The 20,593-nt window shown below is 39.0% G+C and overlaps 1 protein-coding gene across 1 annotated transcript in view; it reads left to right on the top strand.

Moving 5' to 3' along the window:
- The window catches only part of LOC137198838 (CUB and sushi domain-containing protein 3-like), a 381,075-nt gene that overhangs the window by 255,728 nt on the left and 104,754 nt on the right, over nt 1-20,593 (top strand). The window contains exons 11-12 of the mRNA XM_067612808.1: nt 3,901-4,004; nt 5,648-5,760. Of these exons, the coding sequence (XP_067468909.1) occupies nt 3,901-4,004; nt 5,648-5,760 (217 nt within the window). The remainder of the gene's footprint in view (nt 1-3,900; nt 4,005-5,647; nt 5,761-20,593) is intronic.

Here is a 20,593-nt window from a genome sequence, read left to right as displayed (position 1 = left end):
GGGCATTCCGTAAGAGGGGAATGGTACACTCTTGGTTGGTCTTTCTGTGTTTAACTTACAGGCATTGAATTCAATAATGCCCTACAGAAATCCAATGTGCATGTGCAAGACACAAAGGAGAAATCACAAGACAGAAATCAGTCTGCATGCACAGCGCCAGCTTCTTTATACTGTTAGTCATTAAAATGGCGTGCTTCTGCATCTTCTTGACAGTGTAAACAGTATAGCTTTTGTTTAGGGCTCAGGTTCAAAATTAAGTAAAAGAACACTGTGATGCATAGCAACAGTAAACTGTTTCCTGTCCAGAGATGTTATGTAAAAAAGGGGCACCTGGTGGATTCAACTAAATGAAACAGAAGTAATGAAAAAAACAGTAAGTTGCAACGGGCTCAAGTCATCAGTCTTCATCAGCTAAAGCCAAGCTTTTCCCACAACGGCACAATTTATACTATCTAGACGGAGGCACGTTCAAGGGGAGCCGGTGGCAGAGGGTTTACTGTAATACTGTCACAGACAATCTATTATTCCGCGGCCCTGTCTGTGCCCGCTTTACATCACTGACTGTGTCGCTTGCCAGGTGTTTCAGATATTCCTACAGTAGCTGTATGTTCAAGGTATTCCTAGATCTTATTAAGGTATGGGTTGGGAGGTGCCTCCTCCAACCTCATTGTCTCCACAACAACCAAAGGAAGTGCTTTATCAAGCAGAAATCCAATTCTATCGCCTCATTGGCTAGAAGCCATAGATGGATGGAAAGAGGGACTGCAGCAGCCAATTAGAAAGAGAGAGACAGAGAAGATGACAGCGAGAGAGAAAGATAGAGAGAGGCAGGAGAACTACAGAGAGAGAGAGAGATGGATGTCTGCATGAACAGCAACCAATTAGAGGAGAGGAGAAATATGTAGTGTTCAGTTTCATCTATTGTGCATACACCCACACACACACACACACACACACACACACACACACACACATGCACGCATACTACATTAAAAGAAATACAGAACGCACACAAAAACTTATCCACACATTGTCAGTAATGAGGCTCCAATCTAAGTTGAGTTCAGCACAGTGTTCATATTCATACAGTAGACACACACATGCATCAGCCACATGGGCACAGTGTAATGTAGTGATATTCTAGCTAGGTTTAATGCTGTGTGAACAGTGCTGATGTGGCATTAGAGTGTTGTATAAAGGACGCAGACAAGGAGATAAATAGTCCAGTTTCCATCATCCCGACACTCAGGCCTCACTCTGTCTTTATACGCCACATGGTGAATGCTTTCTATTTCCTAGCCAACTAATTAAATCACTAACAGTTCACATTACAGTACGTGTAACTCACTCAATTTCTGCTCCCCTCTCATTTTATTTATTCAGCAAAATTATTTTTCATTTCATCATGTTGTAGGCCAGAGTTTATTTTTCATCTTCTTTGCAAAAACGTTTTTTTGAGTAAATACTCCCCACTTTATGTTCAAATGTAAGCCAAATAACACCAACCTTTTTTAGAAAAGGTTAAACAAAGTTGATCTTTTCAGACACTTAAATGAGAGGCATCTGTAGACACAGAGCTTCTGCCAATTTAGGACACCTGATATGTTTCTTACACCGTGTCTACACAGAAAATGTAATGTGAGCAGCACGTTCATCAGAGGAGCAGCAGCAGCAGCAAGTCCTCTGTTTGTGTGTCTACATTGGATGCGTTCAGGTACAGTGTTGAGTGTAGGTAACCCGGGTTTTAGAAGTGCTTTAAGCCCAATACACAGTTACTGTAGTTACACACTTAAACAGAGGAAAATAGACTTGAAGCCTAAAAAATACAATTCGGTTCGCGGTTACACACGTATATATGCAACAATGCTGTAAAAACTACATGCATTAAACTACACTGACTGAAGCATGTGCATGTCCAGAGGGCTTGGTTTTGTGGCATGTAAAACATAGAAATACGTATATTTTTCTTTCGAATTAGAGTTTAGATGAACCTAGAAGGTTAAATTTGGTGAGAAGTTTAAGCGTTACATCCTAAAGGCACTTGTTTGACTGTTTGAAACTAAACTTGTTATTGAACGTGTTACATGAAAAGAACAGGCCCTGCAGCATCTTGTTTACTGATAGTTCATGAGAATAAGAAGATAAACTTACCCGTCCGGCCAAATTCCCATTCAAAACTGCATAGTTAAACAAGGGGCACATGAAGTGTGCTATTTACTGTAAATCATCTTTTTGTTTGCCATTCATCCTATGGTCGCCCCACCAGGAAAACTAAATGAGCTGCCAGCCACTGAGCAGCTCCACTGGAGCAGTTAGGGTGAAGGGTCCTGCTCAAGGGCACCTCAGTAGTGGTAATGAGGGAAGAGCAAGTGCTGCTTTTTCACTTATCCCACGCAGATTTATCCTGCCAGTCCGGGGATTGAACCAACGACCTTCTGGTCATTAACCTCCACAAAGCCGTACTTTTCTGTGTGAGTGAGTGTGTCTTCATGTGAGAGTTTAGCAGGTTTGTAGGTAATGCTTTAATCCAATCTGCTGCCTTATATGCTGAGTCAGCATTGTGAGCAATGAGCGATGACTGCTTCATCTCTGCAGCCCCCCTCGTTTAACTCCTCAGGTGATTGTTGTGTTGGTGCTCTCCGGCTCGCTTAACTGTTTTTTGCCGTGGCTATATCAGTTGTTGAATTTATCTCATGTAGAACTAATGTCAGACTAAGTGCTCTCACATGTAAACTCAGGAAATCATTGAGCTCCTGGGTGTGAGAGAGATGAAAATTTACCCCATGAACAAATGCAAATCAGGTGACACTGCTAAAGATAAAACAGTAAAACAGCAGGTGAGTTGAAAGGCATGGCTACTGTTTTGGTAAGTTCTGTTTGTTCTCTTTTTCTTCATAGATCCAATGGTTTACGTCATAGTGAGGATACGCTGTTTATACTTCAACATAATGATATCATGTCCCCAGGTGTTCAAGTTGCAGATACTGAAGGAGAAAAAAAACAAACTATATTCATGATGTCTGACTCAAACAGAATGTTTAAATACAGAACACAAAAGCAGATGTTCAAAAATAAGAAGTTATTGATATGCACGTAAACATGCACGCTGTTAACACACCAGCATACAGGAAACCCAGACCTGTATGATGTTTTTGAAGTCCTCCAGCAGAACATTGAATCTGGAAGTCTGAAAATTCCTCACAAGGGGAGAGGAAGAGGAGGGAGGGTAGGCAGAGTGAGGTTTCAATCTTCCCCTAAGGGTCAAGTCAGAATTCTAGTTATATTATAATATAAATATTCTAACACTCTACATTGCTAGCATCAAAGATGTGCTCACTATCACCTCCCCCATTCCTCTCTGTTGCCTCCTCCTCCTCTCTCCTCCCCTCTTCCATCTGCCTCCATCTCTTTCCTTCTCTCTATCCAATCCCCTTTTCTGTCTCCCTCCTCCTTTCTTTCCCTCTTCTTTCCCCCCCCTGCCCTCTCCTTTTCTCTCTTCTCCTCTGCCAAATGTGTTTCTCACTGGTCTTAGATGAAACAGAAAGTGTTGGTTTAATAATTCCTGATGAGAGTTTTGAGCTGTGTGCTGATTATCACAGTGTCCAGTGCAGCACAGGAGGTGTTCCTTATCTCTTTCTTGTTCCTCTTGCTACACTAAATGAAATCATACCACAATGTGTGATGCATTAATTCAATGTGTTTAACAGCTATATGTTGGTCTGTTTTAAAGATCTGCATCTTGAAGACATATGTTGTGGCTTGTGTTGTAGTAGCCCAGACTTTTGTGACCCTAAATTTCTAAATGTCAGTTCCAAATCAACTTTGATTGGGTTGAGTTAATAATTTGACTTGATGATACTGATGTTTGTATTTGTCTGTCTTTTCGTGTGTGAACTTTAGGTAATCCAGATCAACTTTGAAGAGTTTGACTTGGAGATAGCCTATGATACTTTGACGATAGGAGATGGAGGGGAGGTGGGAGATCCTACAACTATACTCCAAGTGTAAGTATGACATTATCCTTTAATATAACTCCCTTTATTTCAAGTGAGAGAATTTTTGTGTAGTTTTTCCTCATCCAAAACTACTGTATAAAGATAAAGGGTGTGGAATGTTTTATAGTATGTCAAGATAGCTGAGACAAACTTGTGATTTTGAGCTTCATAAATATATAAACTTGACTTTACTATAATATTCATCTGTGAATCAGAGAAATCATACAATGTATCAAATCTCTAAGAACGTCAACATGAGTGGCGATGGTTGTCACACAGAATAGTACAGTATCTGCTTGTCGAGTCTCCAGAGGAAAGTCATTTTCACTGACATTTTGAAATTATAATTCGAGCCTTAAAGTGAGGTCAGACTGGATCTTTGGATGGCAAAATCTACTCATGTTGCAGCTAAAAGCAGGTGGGACATGAAAGCAAAAATGTAAGCATAAACTGCGGGGAGCTAGTGTGGCTAGTAGGCTAATAACATCATTCCACACGTTGTAAAATTATACATCTTTTTATCTTATACTTTATTGTCATTACCCTGTTTTAATGTCCTTGCACTTACTACAGCCTAGCAGCGTTCTGCTGCTTGTATTATTTCTCCATGCGGTTATATAAACAGAATATATATAAATATCACAATGAACCAGCGCTTTGCTCATTTTTGAAATGGGGCATGAAATCAAGCATGAGCTAGTATATAATAAACTCTCAGTGCCCATCTAATTAAAAACAGGTATTTAGTTAGTTAAAACATACTCAAAGCTCCTTCCATGCTTGAAAATCATGCATTCATGCCGTACCTCTGTCCCCACACAGTTTGCTACGTACCCACTGATAATGACGACCTCGAATTTGCTCTGTTGTGCAGTTGTCGGCATGGAGCTTTGTTGAGTGAATACATAGGGAGCATGTTCTGTTATAACAGGCAGATGATGGCAACAAAACACCTTCACCAAAGTAATGTTATGAGATAAACTCCTGAAATATAAAAGTAATAACATGCGGAAAATGTGCTTGTTATAATTGCCAGGTTCCCTCATGAGCATCAGGACTATTGTCAGTCTTCTCAAATGCTTCACAAAACAACTAACATATCAGATCTAAGTGATCAGAGTAAAAACTACTACTGAGTTGTCTTCTAGTATCATTTTCACTCCGGTTCTTGATGTAAGCCGTCAGCTGCCAACACAGCTTCAAACTCTCCATCTTCTTTGTTGCAATTAGTCACATTGTAAAAACAGCAGTGTGCATTATGTGTGCCCCACTTAAAAAGATGAACTGTTCTTGAATTTTGAAAATGCTCTACAGTGCCCAAAAGGATAACAGATGCAGGGTCTTTACAAAGCAGATGATTTCAATTCACTTCGCAGACGGTCACTGTTAACTTTCATGTGTGAAAGGCGCTGGCATTCTCAAAAGAAAAAGGCCAGATAATGTGAGTGTACTCTGAGCAATTTGCTTTCCTGGGGCAGCATTCTGCAAAATCAAAGCAAAGCTAAACTAAAGCATTCAATTCCAGCACAGTTTGCTCCAGTGATTTGTTCACATTCAGAACAGCACTTGAGAATTTGATTATGGCCATGATTGCAGTGATGACAATTACACTTTTACACAATAATTTAATAGTAATGTTGTTTGTGTTCCAGCCTATCAGGTAGCTTTGTTCCTGACCTGATAGTAAGTATGACCCACCAGATGTGGCTTCACCTACAGTCAGATGAGAGTGTCGGATCTATAGGATTTAAGATCAACTATAAAGGTGAGTAATGTCTTTGTGTGTGAGAAAAAGAGAGAGGAGAGTGAGGGGATCATTTGTGTTTGAAGGGGCTGTGAAAAAATACAAACTTAAAAAAATAGGTGATGAAGTTTTTTAGTAAATTTTATCTTAACTCCATGTTTATAGACTAAGGAACGTCTTCCACATGGTGCAATCCACTGTACCTCACCTGTGACTTTTAAATAAGAAATAAAGCAATGCTCCTCTTACAAATGAAAAGTTGAATTCACTAGCAGTAAAACGCCTTGCTCCACTTCAGCACACTCAGGGGTTTTGCCACCTCCTGGTATGACTAGTAGCTTATAGTGGCTAATTATTGCTGTGTAACTGACTTTACTAAATCAGTCCACTGACTTTTTACTCTTCTCTTTTTTGCTAGTTTTCTACTTAACATTTCATTCACTTTATCAGAAAAGTATGCTGCATATAAATATTTCCATGGTTTTATCACTAAAATAAATCAAGAAGTAAACACATTGCCCCTCACCAAGAGAGTCAGGTTGCCTAATTATACGGCCTTTAAAGCAGCTGACTCTCAAGAATCTTGGGAAATGAGGGGAAACTCAATACTTATGTACTTTCAGTCGACTAGGATTTTTCATGCAGGACGTGTACCTGTAATGGAGTATTTTTACATTGCTGTATAGGTACTTTTACTTAAGTAAAGGATTTGAATACTTCTTCCACCGCTGCAGAAAATACACAGTCCTTTTTTATCCCATCAAACACAGACTTGGCAAGGCAAAATAAAAAAAAATAAAAAACTTTGCACTTACCAGTCATTGTTCTCTTGGGATCCTGCCGACATTGTCAATTTGTGAATAAAAATACTGAGAACTGGTTAACTCGTAAATGTTGAAACCCCAGGAGATATGGATGTCTTAAGCAAAGAAATTTATTGACAAATACAAACTTGATCAATCAAGGACACAACAGTTACATATCAAAGTACTGGTGTTGACTCAGTGAAGTGCCACATCTAGTCTGAAAGACTAGAGTTGAACCACTCTCAGTTATTCAGGCAGTACCCAGGCGACCTTGTCCCTAGTAACGACATCGCTATTAAATTGTTAACTTTAGCACTGTCTCTATGGCAACAATCATAAAGCCAGGTCACCTCAACCAGGATAGCTGTCTGTCCCTCACTGTCTGCTTGTCTAAGGAGCATTTCATACATGGCACATGCAGTATATGAAAATAGGAGCATTTCATATATGACACATATATGAAAATTCATTCACAGGAACAATTTGGAGAAAATACATTCACCAAGAGCTGATCAGATGCTTGCACAGATTTTGAAGTGACACTGAATCTTCCATTGATTGTCTTTGGAGTGGATGCAGGCAATCCTGTCATATCTTAAACACACAGAGGGTTCAAAGGTCACTACATGTCAGTCATCTTCAATGAGTCCAGCAGTACTGATGGTTTTGTTTGTAGATTATTTGTTTCTTTAAGAATACCCTCAAAAGTTGTGGTCTACCCAGGTGCACGTCCACCCTTAGACATAGTCTTTCACATGTGGGAGACTCCCAGTCAGACCATTATAAGGATGATCCTGATCCCTCTGGTATTCTGAGATGCATTACTAGATGAGAGTTTCATATCAACAATTTGCTTTTACAGGATGTTGGTGTTACAACTCCAAGAAAAGACAACCTTGTGGAGTTTAGTGTCTTAGGATCTTTCTCTGAAAAGCCCTTGAAGGAAAAGGTCCTTGATCAGACAGAAAGTATTTTATTTTTAAAACTATAGAGTATTTATCACAGCAAGATACATTTTCTGTTAGTTTGCTGTTTAGTTTAATTAAATTAGTTTGTTTCGCAACACCTGACCTTCATCTTAATATCAAGTACAAGCTGAGTTTTTATCCGTTTTGTTGATTTCAGCTCTGACCATACGAAGAAATATTAACCTTTCCAAAGTTCTCTGTTTGATATATGTAGTGTGAATTTGATAACAGTCCATGAAACACAGAGAGGTGCTTTGCTGCAGAAATGAACTTTGTGTGCCTCATTTGAGTGTCATCATCTGTGGATTTATTGTCATAATGAGGTCACAGTGCCGAATCTGGTAATGCAGTGAGTTCGAGAAGTGGTGTGACAATGACACATTGTTTTGATATATCATTGCCCTTTATACTCCTTGGGTTTCACTTTGAAATGTAAATGATACAGTCACTATGTGGTGATTCAAAGAACATACAGTCCAAATGGATTTTAGATTTGTTCTACATTTTCAAATATGACAGCATTTAATATGCATTTATAAACATCTCATATAATGTAGAGTGTAGAGAATGTAAAGTAATCAAATTTAAAACTATTAACTACCACAAATCTGACTTCCTTAAAGGAACTCTACCAATACGAACGTCTTGTTTCACTGATTTTGTTTAAGTAGTGTGAGCCAGAATGTACTCTAAACCATGCTATAGTTTAAAGCCCATGAATACATAAAGAACTGCACGTTTAAAAATGTCCCAGGGGTCAAACCAACTTGAAATCATAAAGGGCATCTGCTTAGGAACTCCATCACAATAGCTGCACATAGCCTAATTCATTTCTCCTGGGTAATATCCCCATAGGGATCAATAGAAAAATTAATGGAGAGAACCACCATTTAAATGCATCCATGCTCATGATAATGCTCCATTGAGCGAGCATGGTGATCTGATGTTCTTTTCTTTGTAGGGATTAACTGTCTGTATTCAGTACAATAGGTCTATTCTATTCTATACTTACATAAAGACCAGTGCGATACATTTGTGTTGTATTTATCTCACAAGACTAGTCAAATGCTAGAAAATTGTTGGTATTGTAGGTGTTCACTGGACTGGCCAGATTTTTCAGCTGGTGTTAGCATCCCACAGATAAATTGGTTTTGGCTCATATGTTGGCTGATAAGTAGGAAGAAACTTCGGAACAGAAATGCCAAAGACATGTTTGTGCACTGACGAGATTACTTTTCTTGCTCAGTAAATTATGTATCTTGGTCATAGTTATTTTATTTGACCAAATTTAAGAGATCTTTTTGTTTATTTTATATGCTTATGTTGGTAATATTGGTCGATATATCGTTATTTGTTTTGTTTTGTTTTTCATTGTCAAATATCAATATCAGCCTCAAAAGTGCAGCATCGTCTGTGTTCTATTATCCTGGAATAACCCAGAGCAATAATATATCTCTCTAATGTACATTTTCATACACTACAGTGACAAAAAACCGCAGAAAACATTCACCTGGATGTATATATCTTCACTCAAACCCAAATACCCTGAAAAAATTCTATCAATACTCGGTGCATGATAAATGTGTTTGTCTGTGGGTGCTGGCTCCATCACCCACGAGATTTACTATAAACTTGGGTGCTTGCGGTGTTAGTGGGTGGCTGTGTGGGTTGTGCATGTGTTTTTGAGAAATGTGAGAAAGGGGCTTGACTGTGTGTGTGTGTGTGTGTGTGTGTGTGTGTGTGTGTGTGTGTGTGTGTATTCCTAAAGCCACATCCCATAGACCTTGACTATGAAATATAAACATTATCAGTAACTCTAGCCTTGCTGCAAAGTCACTGATGCACTACACACTGTTTGTGCGTGTGTGTGTTTTTTGTGTGTATGTGTCAGACAGGTCCTCCATCAGTGAGCCAACGAAGCTCTACCAAGTCACTCACCTCTTTCACTCCTCACATGCTCCCTCTTTCCCCTCTCTCTTTCTGCCTCCCTCTTCATCTCATTTTTCCTCATTAGTCCCCTCTCTATCTCCCATTCTCTCATCTGAAATCACAACATTTTCTCTGTCAGTTGCTCTCTAATGCACTTATGTTGTGTCTCTCTGCTTCTACCCTCCTCTCTCTCAACCCATTTCCTGTATCAGGCACCCCTCTTCTCATCTGTCACCTATCAAATGACCAGTCCCCCTTCTATATTTCTATTTTTCCCTCTCTATCTGCTTTTCTCTGTCTGACTCTCTCTGTCCCTCTCTTTTTCTTGTCACCATTCATCTATTATTAAAGCCAAGGTCACCAACCTGGCAACACTTTGACTCCATTCCCTGTTGTAAGGCATACAAATCACATACACACACACTTACACACAGCGGTCCAGACTGTGTGTACAGCAATCCCTCAGTCTACTCTAACCATGGCATGTCACAGCTATAGATTGAAGTGAGCACTGCAACATTATTGACATCGTTTACATTAAAGTTTCAGTGAGTTTCTGTCCAGCGTATGAATAAATGAATTTATCAAAAGCTTATATATTTCTGCACAGTCCATAAAGAGGTGTCATTGAGTTTTTAGAGCCTAATAAATCAGTGTGTGTATGTTTGTGTTTCTAGAAGAGTTATACAATATGTCTATATACAGAAACCTTCTAAGCATAATATTTGCCTTAAATTTTTCTCTATGCGTTGAGATCAACAATAAAACAGCGTCTCAGGAATTTATTTTCATTTTCTATGAAATGAAAAAGATACTGAATGTGTTAATGCACGGATGCATGCCAGGGTTTCTCCGTGTGATATATTATACAGAAGGATGTCTGACTTAAAGTTTTTTTTGAGTTGGTTTGAAAATAAAATAAAATAACCACGGTATGGTTACAAAAGGTCACTCTGCAAGGTTAAAACTTGTATCTCAGGTTGTTTTTCAATGAATAATATACATATTAGTTAGATTTTACTTATTTTACTTATATTTACTAATGTACTTTTGTTTTTCTTTGGGGGGGGGGGGGGTAGGGTGACTGGATTATACATTTTGTGTATCGCATGTGTCAATTTTGACATAACCTCATACATAACCTCATGAAACGCAGCACACTGATAGCATATATACAGTATTTCTATTGTGTTGTCTCTGGAATAAATAGTATATATTGAATATGTGAATACGTGTTATCACTTCATAAAACACAAAGCAGACAGAATAAATGCACATCTTGTTCTTCTTGTAATGGTGGCAGAAGGGCCCATACAGCTTTAAAATAAACTGAAAAGTCCATCTCTTAAAGTATTGTATGATTAACTTTCTCAGAGATATTTGTAGCTGGTGAGTGGCCACCAGGATTGGTAAGATAAGGATAGACAGTATCCACCGGTTTTACTGTCACTTCTTTTTTTGTAATCTGTGTTTTGGTTGCAAAGTCTGTTTTTGGGAGATCTCTGAGGGGCTTCAGCAGTATTCCATCAACGTCGTACTTGAGATTGTAAGGGCTGCCACAGAGTGGGATTTTAGGACACCACCGTTGCTTTCTATAATTTAAATGCAGCAGCTGCCAGTTGGATTGATGCGGTATTCACACAGAGTAAACCTTCTGGTCCACTTAGAAGCACCAGCTGATTCCTGACAGTTGGATCAGGCACAGGTGCTCATTTGCCCTCATTCACCTGCTGCATAGAAAAGCCACATTTTGACCAAGGATGTGGCAGATAAAGACACCTGTACATCATAGTGATTGAACTGTCGGATGCACTGCGGTGTGTGTTGTCAGAACATGTGTCTTGAGTAACAACACATATGGTTGTCACAAGCCATCACACCTCTCAGTATACCGATCAGTTAGTGAGATTAAATGAGATCACTGAGCATTACCTGTATTTAAAGTTGATTTGGTGACACCTGTTGTTGCCGCGGCAACGTTTAATGCTACAGCAACCACACCTTTGTCAGAAAAACAACAGAAGAACAGCTGATGTGTCTGTTTATAGCGCAGCCAAACAAACACACCTTCTAGCTGCGAGACTGTCAATAATAATTAAAGCCAATTTCATGCTGCACACTGCATGAGTAGTTTTCCACACAACATCAGAGCACAGCTCACTATGGCTGCTCCTTCTTGTTCCATCACTCTGCTGATGAAAAAATCCCGAAAATAACCCTTGTCTTGTTTTGTAGACACATTTTTGATGGTGAATGATCGCAGTGGGTGCTAACCTCTGTAACAAATTGAGTTTCTTGTGACTGCTTCACAGTAAAAGCCGACCAGTATTTCGCCAGTCGAATGCTTTTAATGTGAAGTAGCGGCTATAGCATGTTTTGTTTGTGTCAGCAGTAACTTAATAATCATAAACAGTGAGGCTATTATTAATGAGATAAAATTGGGAATCCTTCATGCTTAGGTAGGCAATCTGACTCAACCACCACCAATAAAAACCACTATAGAAAGAAAATTACTGAATGTAAAAACAAAAATTTCAATCCTAAATAGCATCAAAAATGGGATTTGATTTCATGAAAATCATCAGCATCATAAAATATGGATAATAATAATGCATTACCAATGTCAAGGGCAGGCACGGATTAAGAATGCAGAGGCTCCTGGGCACAAAATCTTGGAGCCCAATAGCCTAATATTTTCCAAAAACAACCAATGTCAACTACTTTTCATTGTATAAACACAACACTTTAGAGACAAGAATATATACCTTAAATTAGGATAGACCATAATGTTTGAATAATATGAGAGAAAGCCTACCTCATGCAACGGTCTTCTTTCAGGCCTCTCTCCCCAAAAACTCCTCCACCACATCATTAAAGTCCAGATCTCTGACGAGTTTCGACTCTACTGCCAGTATTGATAGAGAGTTCAAACATTGTTGACTCATCCTTGTTCTCAGTTCATTTTTAATCCTCGCCATGTGGGAAAATGAGTGCTCCCCTTCGCACTTTGTCACCGGCAAAGTGAGAAACATCCTCAAGGCTACATACACATTAAGGAAGGCGGCTCCAGATGAGCAGATAATGATGTGGCTGCCTGTCGAGCTCAAGCAGAGATGAGGGTGGGGCAGATGAACAGGTGGCTCTGGCTGTCTCAGAGCTGTGGTTTTCTGCCTCAGTTTCATGCTGATGCTCGGCTAAACTAGTAGCGTCTGCTGCCACGTTACTGTCCTCCTCTTTGCTGTTAGCATCGTCCTTTCCAGGCTCTTTGCTAGCAAGCCGGCTTTTGAAAAAAAGTGGAGATAGACTGTATGTTTTTCCAAAGTTCAATGTCTCTGATATCCTGTCTTTCTCTTTGCTGCTCCACTTCTCCAACATTTGTTATCCATGATGTTTGAAGCATCTTTCACACCCAGCTGGCGGGCCTTGCCACTAAATTCCCTTGGTCACTACCTGACCTGACCTGACTCATCATCATCATCATCATGATCATGATACAGACAAAGCCAGTAAATCAATCATAATATTTTTCTTATTTGCAAATAAAGTAACTCTGCATTCATTGGTTCATATTTCAACACACACACACTCAAATAAAAACAAACAAACGAACAAAGCCATGATGAGGCTACAGTTGCGGGGGGTTTCAAGGCCCATTAGAGGTTGGAGCCCACCAGGCACCGGCCCAATCAGCCCGGTTTATAATCAGTGCTTGATCAGGGTGCACAAGGGGGGCAAAATATTAGGGACATTTTTCAGTATAATACACTCCAGTACACCTCTACCACCCACTACGACCTAATTAACATCAAGTAGAATTATCACCTTTCTGACAATGTGAACAAAAACTAAAAATGTTTAAGCTTTGTAAAAGTAGATTTTAATGGCAGAGCTGTTGTGTTGGTTTGCATTAGGTTGCACAGATGCTCCTAATAAAGTTCATGGTGAATGTAAATCTGCCTGCAGTACATATGGTAGTATGCATAATTACTTGCATTTTAGTGTTTTTTCAATGCGGTGGCCCTTAATAATACAAAACACAGAACAATAACTGCAAATATTTGCCTCACCTCTTATCCATTTTTATTGAAATACATGTGAATGGTGATTCTGAGAAATTGTTTCCGGTGACGACTCATTCTCACGAGCTCTGGCTTTTTATAGATGCATCCCTCTAGCATTATCCCATCATCCTGTGTTATATAGCACTGTGCTAGGAGAGTACAAAATGCAGCATAAACGTCAAGTGCCTGCTCCACAGCCTGTTGTAAAAGAGGGTCTGATGGTGCATGTGTTCATCTCATGACAAATGTTTCTAGGTTTATCTCATAGCATGCTATTAGCTTACCTGTCATTACTCTGCAGCTAAGGCCTATGCGTCAAACACATGAAATCACAGTTTCATTTGGTGACAAAATTCACTGATTTTGAATGTTTTTATACCATCACTCCTTAGGCTTCTGTTTTTTTTTCTCTTCTCTTCTCTCTTTAGTATTCCATCATAATGTCAGCTCTTACTTTTGAGATTTTATTTCAGATTTTTCATCTGCTTTTTACAGTTTTTAATATATGATGTATTTTATGAGAGGGAAAGATGTCAAGGTGGATTTTTACTGCCAAGTTGACCCCTTGTTCGACTGGTGGGGGTGTGTATGTTGAGAGGGACAGAGAGACTGCATGTATGCATGTATGTTTCTGTGTTTTCTTGACGTTTCCCTCCATTTGTGTATTCATACTATGCTTTCCTGTGTGTTATTGCAAGTGTTTCTGTGTCCTACTGCCTCTGCCTTCTTCTCTCTCAACCTATTTGCTGTATCAAAAGCCTCTCCTTACTTGCACCGCCTTTTAGCTGACCACTCCTGTTTATCTCAGTTTATCTTTTCTACTTATTCACTTTCCATTTGTTTCTATGACTCTGTTTTTCACTCTATCTCTTTCTCTTTTTCTTGTAGATTGGTAGATCACATTGGATTAAGGGTGGCTATTTTGTTTCCTGATTTACTTTTAAACTCAATTTATCATGTGGACTACAAGACTGGTGTGAATTTAAAAAGCAAGAGAGATACAGGAAGCGAGTCGATGAAAGAATCCGTGAGGGAGACAAATTGAACTAAAGTGTATTTTATTTGGTACCATACATATTATTTAATAGATGACAAAACTTTTATAAGCTTTGTTAGGCTCAATAACAACTTCTCATATTTTTACACATCAAGTCTTATCCTGTGATAAAGATGCTGACCACCCGTTGCGACCAGCATTAGTGTAAATATTTCCTGCACCCATAAGATTTTTGGGTCCCCGGGACCCAGAAGATCTCAATCCTGTTGCAACACTGTTGTCAAAGTACCTAGCAGTCTCTTAATCAGACAACGTTAACCGCATTTCATTCAGAGCGACTGAAACACCATGAAATATGAATTCATGAAATATTCATTCACAGCATAACCAGAAATGTGGTTCAATTTTATAGTCAACCATAGTATAGAGGTGGTGAGCCAAAGCTGGCTGCTTTTTCTTGTTAGTGTGTGTGCAAATCTATGCACGTGTGCTTCAGAGGTAACCTGTGAAGGGCATGGCTAACTTAATCACAGGACTGTAAACAGCGTTTCATTTTCTAGTCATGAATTATTGACTCATGTAATATTCAGTCCTCTTGTAGCCACCAGTATTACTGATATTGAAACACTATATCTGTAGCTCATTCAGTCAAAAGTCATTGCAGAAAGTGGATTGTTTCTCTCATTTATACTTAATAATATATTCCATACATTTCAAATCATGTATGGCACAGTGACTGTGAAGAATTGTCGTGACTCCTACTCTGGCTGATGGTCATTTTAAACATCAATAGCAACTTCTCTAACAATGGGATTTCTTAAAGTAGAGTAAATGAACAGGGATTGACTGTGCACTGCTGTACTTACGTGTAACATGCAAGATGTTGTTTGGCCCTCATTAGTCATGAAGTAATTTGAAAGGCTCATCAAGAAGGAGCTCCAGATGGTTTAGAGCTCATTAGATGCTCTGTTTTTACTATATCGAGAAAAAAGGCTCGGGAAATGCTTCTTTAACCTTTCTTAAGTAACCTTTCTTGTGGTCTTGGCAGGCTTTTATAGGTTTTATTCACTTGTTTTGATGTAACACAGTGTACTTAAAGCAATAGTGTGTTCACTGATCCAACATTTATTTAGTTATTTATTCAGATCTTGTAACATGCTGTTCTTAGATGGTGAGAGATGGTGTACTGTTTTCTCACCTGTATTTTCTGCAAATAGATGATGGCAGGAATCTTTGTGAGGACAGGCACATCCTGAAATTCACTGATGATGTTGGGATCACAAGCCTATTACAGGTGCAAGGTCATGAAACAGAGTATGGGCCTGTAGTCGAGGAGTTTCTACAGCAGTGTAGAGTAGAGAGACGTATTTCTGCACCGCAATATGCCCAGATCAAAGGAAACAGCCCAATTATTATCCATGATCCTGAAGTCCAATTTGAAGAAAGTTACAGGTATTCGGGAGTTACACCATCAACCCACTTTGTGCGCTTTATGTAACAAGATCCGACAGAGATTGTGTGTTTTAATGAGAACAAAAAATTGATGTCTTTCTTATACACATCGCTTATCAAATCAATCCTCAAAAGCGCCTCGGCGGCCTGGTTTGGAAGCTGTGAGAGGCAGGAAAGAAATGGCAGTATTGTGAGAGTAATAAAGGAGATCATTTTCATTCAACAGACTGTCCTCACTGATGTCTACAGTGTGAACAAGTCAATTTGAGCCACTCCCTTTAGGTCACAGATTCAGACAACCTCAAGCTAATTAGACCGGCCGAATTTCTCATTTCGTCTTCACGCTGCAAACCTGCCTGAGAGTGCATAATAGACTTTCCACTCAGTTCCTCTTCTCCTGTGGCTATTATAGTTACCCTAGATTATTATTTTATGTGGTTTAATGAGTCAATGTATTTTGGTTTTTTGTTAAGAGATACACATATTGAAAATAAAACATATCAACAGCCACTTGCAGAGAGACAGTTTGTAGACAGTTTATATGATAAACATTAGACTATGAATGTAACTATACAACTATACATTTAGCATTTGATCACTATTAGCACTTTCACAATGGTCACAAAAGAGAAACAGCCAATAAGTGCTTTTTTCTCCAGTTTTATTATCCTCCCCAAATCTATTACCACACTCTCTTAGATAGTGCATGTGTGTTTGTGTGGTGTGTACGGGTTTGTGTGCGTACATGTGTATTCCCATGTTAAATATGGTGTGAGCCTGATGGAATATTATAGATGGAACAGAATGGAATAGGGGTTCGATGTGCAATCACAAACATAATATTGAAGTTGCGCACATACTGTATACACATTCACGCGCACATACATATGCTTTAAGGAGCCTAATCCCCTTTGTGAATTTGTCAGCCTTGTTGTTACAAACACAATAGGATTATTTGTGTGTGTGTGTGTGTTTGAGAGCTGGAAAGATGTGTGTATCACTGTGTGTGATACTTAGGGAGCAAAAGTGTGTGCATGCATGTACGGTATGTGTGTGGCAGTACTATAGGAATGTTCCAACAGTATGCCTGTTTTCTCTCCAAGCAATTGGCTCTCCATTCTTCTGCTGGGTGTGTGTGTTCGGGCACAAGTATGTGAGTTAGGCAGGTTGTGATTGGTTGAGTCTGTGGGTCTCATAAAGACGGTGTCATGATTGAAATTAATGCAATACATCACAAACACGCACTCAGACACACACACACACACACACAGGCACACACCTTTGCTTGCTGCCATGGACCACTCCTGTAAATAATACTGAAAATGGGAGAGGAGAGCAAGGGAATAAAGGAGAGGAAGGCTGGGGAAATAGAGGGTATATTTCCAGAAATACCATACACGAAATTTTGAAGAGAATTATGGTGACACAGTGGCACCTTTATATAGAATCAAAGAAGGATCTGTCTTATTCAGTGTAATCAATTCTGTTCTCAATGGTCCATCCAGTACAGATCTACCCGAAAATGGCTGGACAGAGAAATTCACTGTGCATTTTATTGGGTGGATAGAGAGCATTTGGTCTCAAATTTCACCTGATCCACAAAAGATACCCACCTCCAACAAATAATCTTGCTTCACTTTCCCAGTTTCAAACCATTAACATCTCAGCACTAGATAAAATTATTTCCCAAATGAAATCCTCTATCTACAGTGGTGTAGATATTATCCAAAGTTTTTAAAGTTTTTTAAAGAGATATTCCCCTCTGTTGATTATTTTATTCTTTTAATTATGAACAGTTCTCTAACTTCTGGTAATTTTACCCATTTGTTTTAAACATGCAATCATTCAACCATTACTGAAAAAGCCTAATTTGGATCTCCTATTACTCACTAATTATAGACCGATTTCTAAATTGCAATTTTTATCTAAGGTGCTTGAGAAAGTTATTTCAACTCAATTAATATTTTTTTATGAATAGTAATGATACTTTTAATGGTTTTCAGTCAGGTTTTTAGAGCTCACTGTAGCACAGAGACAGCCCTCATAAGGTTTCTAATGATCTACTTTTAACAGCTGATAGAGGTAACTGCACAGTCCTGGTGCTTTTCGATTTGAGCACTGTCTTCAACACAATCGATCACTCCGTTCTCCTTCACCGTCTAGAAACCTGAGTTGGTCTTAAGGGAACTGCTCTACATCTACTATGTTCATACCTCTCCAATAGAACCTTCTCTGTTGTCATAGCAAATGCCTGTTCCTCTGTTGCCCATTTTATATATCTATATCTCTATCCTTGGCCCACTGTTGTTTTTAATATACATGCTTCCTCTCAGCCAGATCATTTAGAACCATAGTATCTCTCACCTCTGTAACATGCAGTTATATGTCCCTCTTCAAACCAACAACTCCAGCAGCCTTGATAATCCATTTGCCTGCCTTAGTGATGTTAAATGTTGACTGTCCCAAATCTTTTTAAAATTCAACGATGATAAATCTGACGTCATTGCCGTTAGTCCACAAATTCTACCAGCCTGCTTCACAGTAAGCTTGGTTCCTTGACCAAAAAACATCAAGCAATCCTCTAGAAATCTTGGAGTTAGTTTTGATGCAGATCTCTGTTTTGATGCTCAAGTGAAAAATGTTGTCCAGTCATGCTTTTTTCACCTCTCTCTTTCCCTGTCTCCTACTGATTTACATAAGGTCATACATGCATTTATTTTCTCCAGCCTCGACTACTGCAATGCACTTCATGCCGGTATCAGTCAGAGCAGAGATATGAACATATTACTCTGGTACTTGCCAACTTAAAATGTCTGCCTGTTACATTCTGCATTGAAAAAATTTTAAAATTCTACTTATCACTTTTAAAGCATTAAATGGCCTTGCTCCAAATTACATCAAGGACTTATTAACCCCCTATGTGCCTGGATGTTCACTTAGATCGGTGGATGGGGCTCTGCTGGTTATATCTTAGGTCTCGGCTAGTGACCAAAGGTGACCAGGCCTTTGCTGTTAGAGCCCCCAAACCGTGGAACAGTCTGCCTATCAAGATCAGACAGGCAACATCTTTAATGTCTTTTAAATCTCTTCTTAAAACATTCTTTTATTGGAAAGATTTTATGAATGTTTGATACCTTGCTGTGTTTTATTATCCCACATCTGACAGTTTATCTTTTTGTGTAACTTCATTTTATTCCCATCTGTTTTATGATCTCTGTTTTTCCTTTGTTAATTGTTGTTTTTTTATTCTTTTTTTTTCTTCGTTCTGTTAAGCACTTAGTAACTTTGGTAAGAAAAGTGCTATATAATAAATATAAAGTTTATTATTATTATCTATATAATCTTGTGATCAGATTAAATTTGGAAAAAGAGATGCCATGAATACTTGCAAACTCAGGGAAAGGAAGGCATACAGATAGATGTGGATACAAACTTGCTTTAGGCTACATGAACTAAGAAGTAGAAGCATTCAAGAAATTTGCCTGTAGCAGCAAACCAAGAGCCAGTCATCTTGGAGCAAGAATCTACCCTGTTGGCAGTATATTTCTGTTCAAAGTGGATGATGTCTTGAGCTCTTGTACTGTAGCATGACATAGTGTTTCACACCACTGGGTATTTGAGGCTGATAAGACTGCATGCTGACGTTTGCACAAATGTTGTTAAAGCTGGATTCCAGCATCAGACTTGGAAAGAGCTGGCTGCTAAATGTAACTGACACTGCTTAGTCATAATCTTTTTTGAATTATCATTTTCACATTTTCCAAAACTGAAGACTGAAGAGATGTCAGTCAAGACCATAGACTGTATAAAAATATGGACGTAGTTACCGTGACGTCACCCGTTGGTTTCTAAAGAGCGGTTTTGAAGCTCAAAGTGAGCCGCTCCGGCCGTCGCCATCTTGGCAGTGCGTGACGCTATGTAACTCCCAGCCAATCAAAAATGGGTAGAGGCGGGCCGAATGGCTGAAACAAGCCACCTAGTGGCTGGCGGACCTATCACTCAAAGCAGCCATGTCCTTCATTATGCATAACTTTACGGTTTAATACAATTTAAACGGGTGAGTTATAAAAAAAATTCACCCCCCGTACAGTTGTCATGAAAGGGGAAATTAGCTATAGAGACCTAAACTGTTTTTTGTACCAGGCTGTAAACATGTTTATCTCTGCTGTAAAGTTGGGCATTTTAACATGGGGGTCTATGGGGAATGACTCGCTTTTGGAGCCAGCCTCAAGTGGCCATTCGAGGAACTGCAGTTTTTGGCCCTTCTGCATTGGCTCCATTTTACAGCCCCGGAGGTTGCTGCTTGGTCAAAACAAGAAACTAATAATAGTAGCTATCCATGTGGCTCTGACTGATTTTTTTCAGCTCACTTCCTGTATGAACATACAATTTCAGAGTATTCAAAAAATAACACTTTATGATAATGGACTCTGAAAAACATTTGTTGAAGTAAACATACTGAAAATACTGCACTTTTGAGTCGGCATTACAAGCCCGTATGCCAGTTAGCAGTGTTAGAAAACCCTCTGTTCTGTACAGTATATTGTACATTTCTCATGTGTCTCTTCTTGGTTTTGTATGATTGATTTTCAAGATGAATATTTTCCACCTGACAAATATAATTTTTTTTTTATCTCTGAA

Source organism: Thunnus thynnus, chromosome 15 (genome assembly GCF_963924715.1).
Source record: "Thunnus thynnus chromosome 15, fThuThy2.1, whole genome shotgun sequence".
NCBI classification, from domain to species: Eukaryota; Metazoa; Chordata; class Actinopteri; order Scombriformes; family Scombridae; genus Thunnus; species Thunnus thynnus.
This window is presented reverse-complemented; position numbering and strand designations above follow the sequence as displayed.